This window comes from Nannospalax galili, unplaced genomic scaffold (genome assembly GCF_000622305.1).
Source record: "Nannospalax galili isolate Female #2095 unplaced genomic scaffold, S.galili_v1.0 scaffold46, whole genome shotgun sequence".
NCBI classification, from domain to species: domain Eukaryota; kingdom Metazoa; phylum Chordata; class Mammalia; order Rodentia; family Spalacidae; genus Nannospalax; species Nannospalax galili.
In genome coordinates, this window is record NW_008355790.1 from 1,391,281 (window position 1) to 1,403,730 (window position 12,450).

Genomic DNA, 12,450 nt, shown 5'->3' on the forward strand with positions numbered 1-12,450 from the left:
AATTTCAAATGCAAAACAACAAGATTCATATGCAGATGATCCTCAACTTATGATGGGTCACTTCCTGATAAGTCAAAATGAATTTACTACACTAGCCCTACTGAACCTCAGAGTTTAGCAGTACACTGTACTATATTATACTATATTATATGTTTACCCCCAAGATCATGTGACTGACTAGGGAGTGGGGGCACTGATGTGGCTGCCCAGTCTCCTAAGACAGTATCACATGGCTTAGCACAAGGCTGGGAAAACGTCCAAATTCAAGATTCAAACTGAATTCTATTGTGTGTCTTAAAAGTCAAGAACATAAGCCTAATAATCATATGTGGGAGACTGTGGGTATATAGGTAAACTTCCATTTAAAAACAGTTACCTATTGTTTTACAAGAGCTACAGCAAACATAGGTGACTAAACTAAAAATAGATCAAGTCAGCTCAGTGACTCTTCTCAGGGGTTTCTATAGAACCCTGGGCTCTGACATCCACTTTCCTATTTGTTTTCTAGTCAATTAGCTGTTTGGTCAGTGCTTGGGGTCACACAGTCATGCGGCCTCCATTCCTTATCTCATCATTTTCTATGGAATCCTGTGTCTCTTGAAGATTCCCTTTGTAGTTGTGAAGCAGGCATCATTTTCGGACTACTGGAATATAAAACTTATGATTCATGGATCACCATTCCCAGCACTGAGTCTAGATTTCTGCTGGCGTGCTCATATTCTTATTGATAAGACATCCATTCTTTTCCAGGTCTACACTGACATGTCAGGTGTTCCTGTGTTCTGTACCCCGAATTAAGAGCTAAAGAGTGGCAGTGTCTGAGGAAGTCGTCATAGACAGATGAGGAGGCAGGTCCGCATCACTCCTTCAGTGTTCAGGGCCTGGAGTTCAAAAGGCTTCATACTGTGGGACACTGTGTATTAAATCTCACAGAAGCCTGCAACCAACCATTGGTAGCTTTTCTGATCTTCAGTGAAAGGAATAAACTATTGTGTTCTCAGATTTGAGAGAGGACCCACAGCTTTCACTTTGTTCTGTGAGTTCTGTCATCTTCAGTGATTTTTGAAAAGAATAGTTGATTGGTGATCTCTAACTAGGGTATGTCCTTTCTGAGACTGTGTTAGGAAAAACTCCATGTACTGGGTCAGAAACAGGCAGCACCTACTGCTTTTATGTAGACTGCCTCTTTTCTAGAATAGAAAGGATAGTGCAGAATTATAGCTACGGATGCCAGGTATGAGTCCTTGGATATGGGCAGGACACAGTCAAGGACCTGATCCACAGGGCAACACTGTGCAGGGCAGGACAGACAGGGATCCAGGATAACCACAGGATAGCCACTCAAAGTTTGGCTGCTGCAGGGGCAGACCACTGCTCACACAGTTCCTCCTTAGTAATCATATGAAAATAAAGGAGAAAACTGTATGTAGCCAAACAAATGAAAAGCTAGAATTTTCCCACTTTTAGGTAAAACAACACTTGAGTGCTCCTTTTTCTTAAGAAGGGACTTTCATGCACAGAATCACCCAAGGAATATATATTTCCAACTTATATGGCTTTGATTGTGTTAATGAAGCTATTATTCACATAGAAAATGAAAATCATTCCATGTTGGAGGCACATTTTGCTGATAGTGTCTTGGAACAAGCAATATGACCAGTTATACAAAGTTTAAGAGGAGAATCAAGACCAGAGCACAGCTGTTCAGCTGGACAGATGGAGCCGAGCTGGTCTGGCCCTTCAGCATGCATACCACCCTGGACCAGGACCCGTTGTTGGGCAGCGGGACGATGCCTGTTACATTGCACATGACGTTGTAGACATCCACAGATCTGATTGGAGCAGCTTTGAAGTTGGACTTGAAATCTAAAAGGCAAAGACAAGCAAGTGATCGTGGGTTAATCACCCAACTAAGGAAAGATGACTCACAGCATAGAGAAATTCTGTTCAGGCTTCAGGCAACTCTGGAACTGGAAAATGAGCTTCATCAATGCTTGCGACCGAGTGTTTGTAAATGTAGAAGTGTGCATGGAAGGTTATGGGTTATGAAAGGAAGACACCTATGGCTCACAACAATGAGACTCTTCAAAGGAAAAGTCAGCAAACAGACTTTCTATGCTTCCTCTATGACAACAGAGCTTTCTTGCAGAGACAGATGAACCAGCTGAAGCTGCTCCATTCCTTTAGAGCACTGGGCACCCGTCTGGTCAGAGATGATGGGTTGTTTTTCTGGGCTCCTCTTAAATGTCACACATATCTTCTGGAACTTCTAGGAAGCCAGGACTTAATACCTAGGGTACTGCAGAGTCCCCACACCAACTTGAGAATATCTCTCTTCTCACCACATCAAGGTCACAGGTCTTTATGGATCATGAAGCTATATAGTCTCTGGGGTGCTGGTAGTCCACCAGCAATGGCAGTAGTGTTTTCAATATGCTTAGAAGATTAATTGACCACTCCTGGGAGCCCTTCAGGGACAGCTGAAGTAACTTAGCCCTAGGGAAAATGAGCAAAGAGGTATTGGAGTTGAGATACCAGGAAAGGCTTCAAGAGACCCATGGGGAAAAGAGCCTTGTGCCTCTACTCAGAGCTCGGGCCAGCCTGGAGCAATGATTCAGGAGTATGGGGATGGCCATGCACAGCCTTATCGATAAGGGGCACTAAAGGTAATCCTTTTAAATGATTGGAGGGTTTTAGTCCAGTGTGCCTGCTACTTCTCTGTGGTAAGGAATAGGACTGGGAATACAGACCACTTGTCCCAACAAAATATCCCAAACTATGTTAAGGCTGAGTTCAAGGGGGAGGGTTTTTAATCCATCAACAGAAACCTGTGCATTCAGTTAACCCAAGATTTTTAAAGGGGGTGGATAATTTAAGGGGTGCAAAGTCAAGTTTTCTATCTTAGAAAAAAATCACTTAAATTATTTTACTAAAATGATCAAATACGCTTCATTTTAAAAGCATGAAAACAATGCATCATGGTATATTCTAGACGTCTAAGACCAACACCAAATTCTGTTCCTGGAATTATAAATATGGAAGAAAGTCAGACACAGAAACTGCCACTTGGTGTGTTAGATCCAGGACAACTTCTTGAGTAATGGGTTTTGCTTACTTTGGAGACTTACAGCTGAATTCAGTATAAAGAGGCGCATTCACTCTATAAGAAATGGGGGTGTGAAATGGCACCCAAGTCATGCCAGATACAACAGCCATTGTTATTAATGAGTACATGTAATAAATGCTAGTAAGAAAAAACTTTGAATTGAAAAATTCACCTCATATATGATTTAGAGGGTCCAGTTTTCTTTACAGGGAGAGACATATAGTATCACTTCAAAGTAAAAACTAGTGAAAAAAATTAGAACATGCCTGCTGGGGTAAACATGGGGGAGATCCTTCTCAATGTCAAGGCAAATTATACAGTTAGATAAGGTTGGTGGTGACACTTTCCTATCAGAGAACTCACCATGGCATGAGAAACCATTGGAAAGTCTGTCTTAGGGTTATGGAGGCAATTCTTCTCTCTCCTTCTGACTTGCCATGTGACCTAGATATGACAACCACACTGCCCATCACAAGTGGCCACATCACCATCCTGTGACTGGGTGGAAGGGCAGCATTTTAAAAATTCATCTTTTTAAACACAGGAAAAAAAATGCGATGAAGTTCTTCTGACATAAATCTTAGAGGTTATTTGTTTATATTGAAAACACAAAATTGTGTCCTTACCACATGAGCAGGAAAGAATTCACTTTTCTTTCTGATCTAACTTGTGGCTTTCTGTTCCAAAAAGGATGAAATTCTGAGCCCAAGTCAGAGATGAGATTGGGGCTGGAATACAAGCTTCTAGAAAATTCTCAAGTGGACAAATAATGCCTAGTCTATTAGGAAGAACATCAAGCTCCATTAGCTCAAAATAACATTCTGAACCCAGATTGGGATCTAAGTTATTCCCATGAGCTTAAACTTGGATATTACATTTGGATATTAAAATAGATCTACTGGGGCTGGAGAGATAGCTTAGCAGTTAATAGGACTGGCTGCTCTTGCAGAAGACCAGGGTTCAAATCCCAGCACCCACATGGCAGCTAACAACTGTATGTAACTCCAGTTCCAGGGACCCTCTTTTGTCCTCCTTAGGCAATGCACAACATGGGTGTACTTTCATACATGTAGGCAATACACTCATACATATAAATTAAAAATAAATAATTAAAATATATCTATGCCGGGCGTGGCGGCGCACGCTTTTAATCCCAGCATTCGGGAGGCAGAGGCAGGTGGATCTCTGTTAGTTCAAGGCCAGCCTGGTCTCCACAGTGAATCCAGGACAGCTGGGGCTACAGGGAGACCCTGTCTCAAAAAAACAAAAACAAAAAATGTATCTATTAAACAGAAAAGGATCTGGTAGGCTCATGCTGTGTGCAAAAGCTTGGGCTGCCTTCTGAGCAAGGCTGGCTAGCTTGTGGCGACTCATGAACTGCTCTGCCTGCTGTTTTTAATCTTGAATGTGAAGTTCTCCAGGGCAAGATTAGGTGGTTCAAATTAGAAACTGGGATTAAGCACAGAGAGGCTGTCTTCAGAATTATTTCCCTTTCTCTCTTCTGGATACTGGCTTGGAAGACTGGTATCTGGGCAGCTGCAATGATGCCCGACTTCCTCCCCAAACAAGGAACATAGACAATGAATCAGGAAGGACCACCTTTATCTCTGAGAGCAGCTAGATAGCTATTAAGGGCCTCACTCTTAAGTTTTCTTCTAAGTTAATAGTCAGTGTGTAAAGCTGTTTAATCTTTCATGAGAATTGGAGCCAGGAACTTGATGGTTTGTGGGAGGCTCTCAAGACCATATCTGCCTGGAAACATTTTTGCAATTAGCCCAGTCCATTTTCATGAGGGGTTGGTTGTCTTTCTGTCTATAAAAGACTGAGAGCTTTTAATTTGACAGGAACAGATGACAGAGGCTTCTGTTAATGGACAAATGGCCTTGCTGAATTTAACCTTAGGTTAAGGCAGTGTTGGATATTTCATTTAAAACATTTGTTGGGGGCTAGATTTGGTTCTGCTTTAAAATACACCTGGGGCTCTTGCTCATATATACTTCTCCAACAGACAACTGCTTTGCATTCTTGGTCTTATATTCCTTTTCTGGGGGAAGAAGGTGGTGATAATTTTGGTAAAAAAATCTTGATGATTGACATTCTTCCACGTGAAGTTCATGGCCCTGGAATATCTCCTCCCCAATCTATAGCAGACCTCAACATAGTCCTCAAAGCTCTATCCTTAATTCCTTTTGCATTGGAGCTCTGCAAGTCCTGGTGCTTAGCCTACAAGGAGTGCCCCTGACTTCCATTGGTCAGTGGCAACAAGCTCAGACATCATCTGATCTCTTGAACTAATGTCCTGAACCCAGCTAGTGCTCTATAGATGTTTGCTGTCACTGATTCTGATAATGACTACAGGATTTGAGAATCACATGAGGGCTCACATGTAGAAAAGGATTTGAACCAATGTGTTCTCCAAGCTCAGACTCCCAGACACAGCCATGGAGGTTGTAGAAACTTACACCCTGAGGCTCTTAACAGCCATTTTGTGGTGATCAGAGCAAACCAAGGTAGACAAAATGAGAAGAGTGAGTTGGCATGACTTTGGTCTTCCTACATTGATGAGGAAACAGTTTATGGGTAGATTGTTTAGCCTACAATCTGAAAGTGTGGACTTTCCTGGGCTGAAGCATTTTGATCAACATTCCTATATATGCCTTTGAAACATCGATATCCAGGTAATAATGTTTAGTACAGGAGGCTGGACAGTAAAGGAAGAAGAATGGCTTGTAAACAAATCACCTGATGGATGATGGCTGTTGGAGCTTTACCTCCATCCCCCCTCCTTCTTTCTCTCCTTTCTACATCCCTCCCTCAATCTTTCTTTCCTTTCTTTCTAGAATGATATGTGTTTCTAGAGTGTGTTCATTAGAATATTTGGTAAACTTACCCAATGTGCAAATTCATAGTGCTCCATCAATTAAATCAAATAACCAAAAAGACTTTGTCCACCTCCCTTTTCTTTCAGTCCTTTGGATATAATCTGGTCAAGGGAGGTTCAGCAAATTTGCTTTCATCATTATTATCTTTCATTATTTCTGGCTTATTGTCAAAGACAATCTCAAGGTCATTCTGATCCTGCCCCTGAACACATCCTAGCTTCTGGCTGTATTCTAAACTCAATGAACCACACACGGGTGAGTATTCTAGACAAGGAGGGACTATGTAAGAGTCAGATTCCATGAAGAAACAGCATCAACTTAGAGACTCACAGCTGTTAGCAAACTGGTGTCCAATAAACTTTCTTGGACATCAGAGAGCTGTGAAAAACATTTTGATGAATTAAGTAAAAAATGAATCACAGACATGTGGAATACATTTTCTGCACTGTACTCAGGATTTAAAATTTACAAGGAAAAGTATTTGGCCACAATTGCCAAACCCAAGAAGCATTTGAAAGGAAACCAGCAAAAGATGTTTCATGGAGAGCGGCTCGGTTTGCTTAGCTTGGCTCATAAAGAGGGTCCATAAAGAAATCACTTCAGCCAGGATTAGTGTGATTAGTCCCTACTAGAGATACTTCCTTGGGATGCTGCCTATGAGTGTCTGGTCATCTCCTTGCCTACCAGGTCCAAAAGCCAGGAAGATGCCCCTCATGTCCATGAGCTCGTTGTCATAACCATGCCATCCACGCTGCCAGCCTTCCCGCCTGCCAGTGCTGTTCATCCAAAATGGAAGCATCTCTCGATTCTGAAATCAAACAAGGTGAAGATATCACACTGTGACTGGAGAGTTAAGACTGGTTAGTGTTTGGTATAAACAACCCTCCACTGTGGAGATTTCCTCCTCAGCATCCCTAACTGGGTTCATCCAACCTCAGCTAGACCACTTCCTACTCCAAGTAGCTCAGACCCTTGTCGATAATTTCTTAAATTCCTGGAGAGTTCTAGTTAAGGAAGTATTTTCTTACAATGAGAACTGTGTCTCGTAATCGGGTTTGGAACCATTAAATACAGCATGTTGGAGATAGAAGGGATGTTAAAATGTGTCTGTGGTATAATATAAAGTATATTTGGTCTTTATCCCGAGTTCCTGCCACAGAGCTCCTAAAACCCTTGGAATTTCCTGAGTGATAGGAGCGTCTTTTGTTATCCTTAATGAGTCTTTCTATACCAAAATTTATGCTGAGCTGAGTCACTGGGTTAGGGAACGAGATAACTTCTGGTCTGATCACCAGAGGAACAAACCTCCTGATTAAAAGGTTAGAATTTAAAGTCCTGAGCCCCCCCAACCATTGGAGCCGGTAAAGGTTCTGGATTTTGAGTTCCATCATGTAACCAATGATGCAGTCACTCATTCCTACACAATGACACCCCATATGAACGGTGGAGAGCATGGTTCAGGCAACCTCCAGACAAAAGCTTTTGCCTCTCATCTTTCACCCATATGCATCTCTTCTACTTGGCTGTTCCCAAGTTGTTTCCTTCATAATAAAACTGCAGTCACAAGTATAGTACTTTCCTGAGTCCCAGGATTCATTCTAATGAATTAAAGTGAGATGGCAAGAACTCAATGCAAATCAGACATAAGTGATAGTAGCCTGGAGACCTAGGGCATGTACCTGACATCCACAGCGAGGGCGCCCTTGTGGAACTGAACCCCTTAGCTTGTGACACCCGCTCTAACTCCAGGCATGAGTGTTGGAATGGAATTGAATGTTAAGATTACCAGTTGATATTGGAGAAGAGTTGTAGGAAAATATGTCTATGGGGTCACCTCATTTTATTAGCAAGGCACACAGAGCCCTAAGGCGTCCTCTCAGCCCGCTCCAGTGCCCCTTCCACCATACATATTACCCCATCCTTCCTTCTAGCTCCACCTTCAGGAATAACTCAGAATATTTAGCCAGCCTCCTCTCCTCCCTGTATTCAACTGTTTGAAAATGGTACCTGCGTTCCTTCTGAATCTACATTTTTTTCAACCACTCTTCATTTGTGTGGGGTCCAGAACCACAGTTTACTTTCCTGTCACTTTCTGGACTACTGTTTCTCAGACTTCAGATGCTTATTTGTCATGAAGCAGGAGCTTGAAGTTTTTATGAGTCCTGATAAGGCTGCAGCTTGTTGTATACAACCCTAGCCATTTGTTGCAGACCAATCATACATTCTTGATAGTCCAACCATCTTCCTGCCAAACAGGAAGTATTACAAGTAGCTCAAATGCAAGAGATAGAATCAACTCAGCAAAACTACCAGCCATTTCTAGATTGGGCCCCAAAGCTATCATGGTATCATCTGTTTACTGAGTCGTATAGTTCACCTAGAGTCACTTGATATTTATAAACATCACAACACCCCAGTGTGGACAGTCCTATTTTTATCATTTGTAACTGAAGGAACTATGGCATAGAGAAGCTAAGTGACACCCTCAGTGTCTCATACCTAGTGAGAGCAGTACTGAGATTAGAACCCAAGTCTGTCTCTCGATCATTGGGCACATTTTACCACCCCACAGTGAGAAGTCACTGTGGTGCTCCTGGTAAAACTGGATAGCAAAGGGTCTTTTTGTGCCCTGAGTATTCACCCACCATGTGAGGGCAGAAAGAGAAGAGTTTGAACTTGGATTGAGTGTGGAGTTAATTTTTGCCGTTCTCTAGCTCTGTGATCCTGGCAAGCTATTGAATGTCTTTGAACTTTGCTTTCCTTGCTGGGTGTAGGCATGCTAACACTTACCTTGCCAGGTTTGGGAGGATGACACGACTATGTGTTAAGAACTTGACATGCAGTAGGTGCTCAGCAAACTGCTGGTTCTGGTAACCAGATGCCACTAGCTGTGGGGCGAGGCACTCTGGTTGTGAGGTTGAACTCTCTTCTGCTTATTTAGCTGTCGTATCACATTGCACACCCATCGGCTCTCACCCCATAAATCGCTCCCTGGCCTTTCTGCATTCCAAACGGCACTATTTCATTGACTCTCTGTTTCCTGGCTTTCCATCATCCCTCGCCCCTCCTTCTCCAGCTGTAGCTTGTATTTTTCCATGGACATACTTTATGAACTTACTGCTCACTTTTATACTTTCTTTGCTGTTGTTTTTAGCTGTCTATGGTGAAGATCACAACACATCTCAATTTAGCTTCATCAGCTAACTTAATGTGTTGCTTTTCCCACTTTCTCTCTACAAGTCAGTGAGGCCAGAAGCCCTAAGTAGAACACTTTGGTTCTTCACGTGCTTACTCATTCTGAGCCCTGCAATATGTATGCACCCCATGGCAGAAGAATGAAGACGGACTGCCTGACCTAAAAATTACAGTCTTAAGAGTTACTGTTTCTTATTCCACAAATAAACACTTACAATAATGAAACTCTCAGGTCTGAAGATAACTGGGGAATTGTCTGATTATAGATATATCACCAGTGCTTATTAAAGTGGCAAGTTGCTCTAGAAAAACAACTATTCTAACTGAAACAAATAATAATAATGAAGTGGTGTGTGAGGGTATAATCACCTCTTCTAAGTGAATGGATGGACCATGTAACGTGTAATCACACCCTTTTTGCTTTTGGTGTCTTTGGTTGTACACACATCCTTTTCTCAGGGCACACATATGGATCCATGATGTGGGAAATGTGTCTCACATCTCTCTGACTCCAGGGTGGGAATACTAGCTTGCAGGTCTTCAGACTGATAGCTGATTAGCTGACCCCATCCAGACCCCTACCAGGCCCATGGACTGCCACACAGTGCCACCTAGTGACATCCTGATTATCATACCCTCCAGATCTGAACAAAGGTGAGAAATTAGAATGTGCGCATGTGTGTAAATAAGCACACTATGAGTGTGCAACTGTAGGGTACAGGAGAGGGAGGATACTGTACCATGGCAATAATTAAGAGGGTGGGAGTGTCTTATGGCTTTTCCTTGGTGACTGGACCCTGGGGGACACTGATGGTGAGAGGCCTGACCCAAAGGAGCAACGAAAAGTGAGAAAACTTCCTTATATGGGAAAAGACCACCAGAAGAAAGCAGCAGTCAGAATGAGCCAGGAACAGGGCTTCCTACTCTCACTTAGGGATGTGCCATTCCAGGAAGGTGACCAGCTGTCCCAGTTTGATGCCAAGGGGACTTCAGGAACACAAGAATGCACTTTTAAAACTGGAAGAGCCTAAGGCAAACCAGGACAAATTGGTCACTCTTCATTTAACACTGTCTTAGGAACTCAAAGATCCTCACACAGTGTGACCTGCTCAGCACTTTCGGTGCTTCCCAGGCCCCCGCCCTGTGCATAGGTAAATGCAAGGTCCAAGAAGGCTCCCAGGTATTCCGCGCTGCTGCCACTTAGTGTGCTGATCATTTCCCTGTCAACCAGATGGTGACAGGTCCACACAACAACATTTAGGGGAAAATGGTTGAGTTTGGATTTGGACTTGGGTACTTCCAATTTGCTGCTTCCCTTCCAGTCCATTATCATGATGCCCACGATAAGCCGGCTTTACTTTGGGATGACAGAGGAAGGATGATAACTGTCTAGGATAGGGCTTTGCTACAAAATCATCCTTAGTGTTAATAAGGAAAAGTAACATTCAAATCAGAAACCTCAAATCTGAAAACAGTAAATGAAATTTGTTTAATCCTTTCTGGGGCTGTTGTGTTGAATTCTACCATTCAAGATTCCTTCTTATTAAGCTGGAATGTCCTAGGAGAATGGTTAGAAATGTCAGGTCTGGGGCTGAAGAGATGGTTCAGGGGTTACTAGCACTTGCTGCTCTTGCAGAGAACCACAGTTCAAACCCCAGTAGTCACATGAGGTAGCTTTCGATTGCTGAGAGAGAGAGAGAGAGAGAGAGAGAGAGAGAGAGAGAGAGAGAGAGAGAGAGAGAAACACACGCTTTTGTGTGCCCCCTCACTCGTGCTCTTGCAGAGAACCACAGTTCAAACCCCAGTAGTCACATGAGGTAGCTTTCGATTGCTGAGAGAGAGAGAGAGAGAGAGAGAGAGAGAGAGAGAGAGAGAGAGAGAGAGAGAGAGAGAGAGAGAGAGAGAGAGAGAGAGAGAGAGAGAGAGAGAGAGAGAGAGAGAGAGAGAGAGAGAGAGAGAGAGAGAGAGAGAGAGAGAGAGAGAGAGAGAGAGAGAGAGAGAGAGAGAGAGAGAGAGAGAGAGAGAGAGAGAGAGAGAGAGAGAGAGAGAGAGAGAGAGAGAGAGAGAGAGAGAGAGAGAGAGAGAGAGAGAGAGAGAGAGAGAGAGAGAGAGAGAGAGAGAGAGAGAGAGAGAGAGAGAGAGAGAGAGAATCTTTTAAAAAAGAAATATCAGATTTGGAGTAGGGATGATGGTGAAGTTCGTGAAAGGAGGGATGGAAGGGTGGGGATGAGGAAGCAGCCTGAGCATTATTTTGTATGTTTGCACACAGGCAAGTCTTGCTATGAGGGACACTATAGCACTTATTTGCTTATCCTTGTGTTTGGGGAATACATCAGCATGTCTGTTTCTTGCCTGTTCCCTCCTATTTTTTTTCTGATTGGTGGCCAAGTCTCAAAGAAAAAAAAATACTCCTGAGGAGGCAGAAGGCCAGCAGTTGAGAGGAGCAACCCTGCCTCTCCAGTTCCTGACCTGTATCACAAGATGATTTCTGATGATTTTGACATCTGTGCTGTGTGGATTTTCTCTCTGGGACTACAGAGGAGCCTTGTTACTTTCCTCCTCTTGGGCCTCGTTGGTTCCTGTTTCTTCTTCCTGTAGGGACCAACTTTGAGAGGGAACACTTACTGTTCGTCCCAAGCCTGGCTGGGCATAGACTATCCCAATGTGTCCTTCACTCTTCTCTTAGATATTTATGTTCTATAGACCAGAATGGTTCAGGGAAGTTTTTTCTTCATCTCTCCCAGACTGATTGAACAGTGAGGCACTGAAACCCCTGGAAACTATCCTCTCAGAATTGCTACATGGTGATTTATTCTTTTCTGAGGACTTCCTGTATTGAGGTCTGATCATGTGTTTTCAGTGTGGTGTTGAGATCAGCATGGAATGCCCCTCCCAGCAAACCTTCAGGACCTTACTGACTGCAGAATCGGCACCAAAATAAGCTGTGACCCAATAGAGCACCCAGGGTAGTCCAACCAGCTTTCTCCAACTGGGTCCCATTCTCATTGACTGGTGCCTGAGAAGTACTGGTTGCTATACGATTTTCTCTCTCTCTTTTGTTAATCACTGCTGTAGTTTTGATTTGAACTAGTACCCCAAAGCCCACACGTCAAAGGCTTTTTTCCCAGCCAGTGGTTCCATTGGTAGGTGGTAGAAGTTTTAAGAAATTTGACCTTAAATTGGGAGGAAGTTAGGTCATCGGGGGATTGCCCTTGAAGGTGATATTTAAACTGTGGCCCATTTCTCTTTCTCTCTCTCTCCCTCCCT

The 12,450-nt window shown here is 43.2% G+C and overlaps 1 protein-coding gene across 1 annotated transcript in view; it reads right to left on the minus strand.

Annotated features, from left to right (window-relative positions):
- Positions 1–1,604: 1,604 nt before the first annotated feature.
- Positions 1,605–12,450, minus strand: part of Enpp6 (ectonucleotide pyrophosphatase/phosphodiesterase 6) — a 114,077-nt gene continuing 103,231 nt past the window's right edge. The window contains exons 7-8 of the mRNA XM_008853565.2: positions 6,673–6,796; positions 1,605–1,866 (exon numbers count right to left, since the gene is read on the minus strand). Coding sequence (XP_008851787.1) covers positions 1,661–1,866; positions 6,673–6,796 — 330 coding nt within the window. The 3' untranslated portion in view covers positions 1,605–1,660. The remainder of the gene's footprint in view (positions 1,867–6,672; positions 6,797–12,450) is intronic.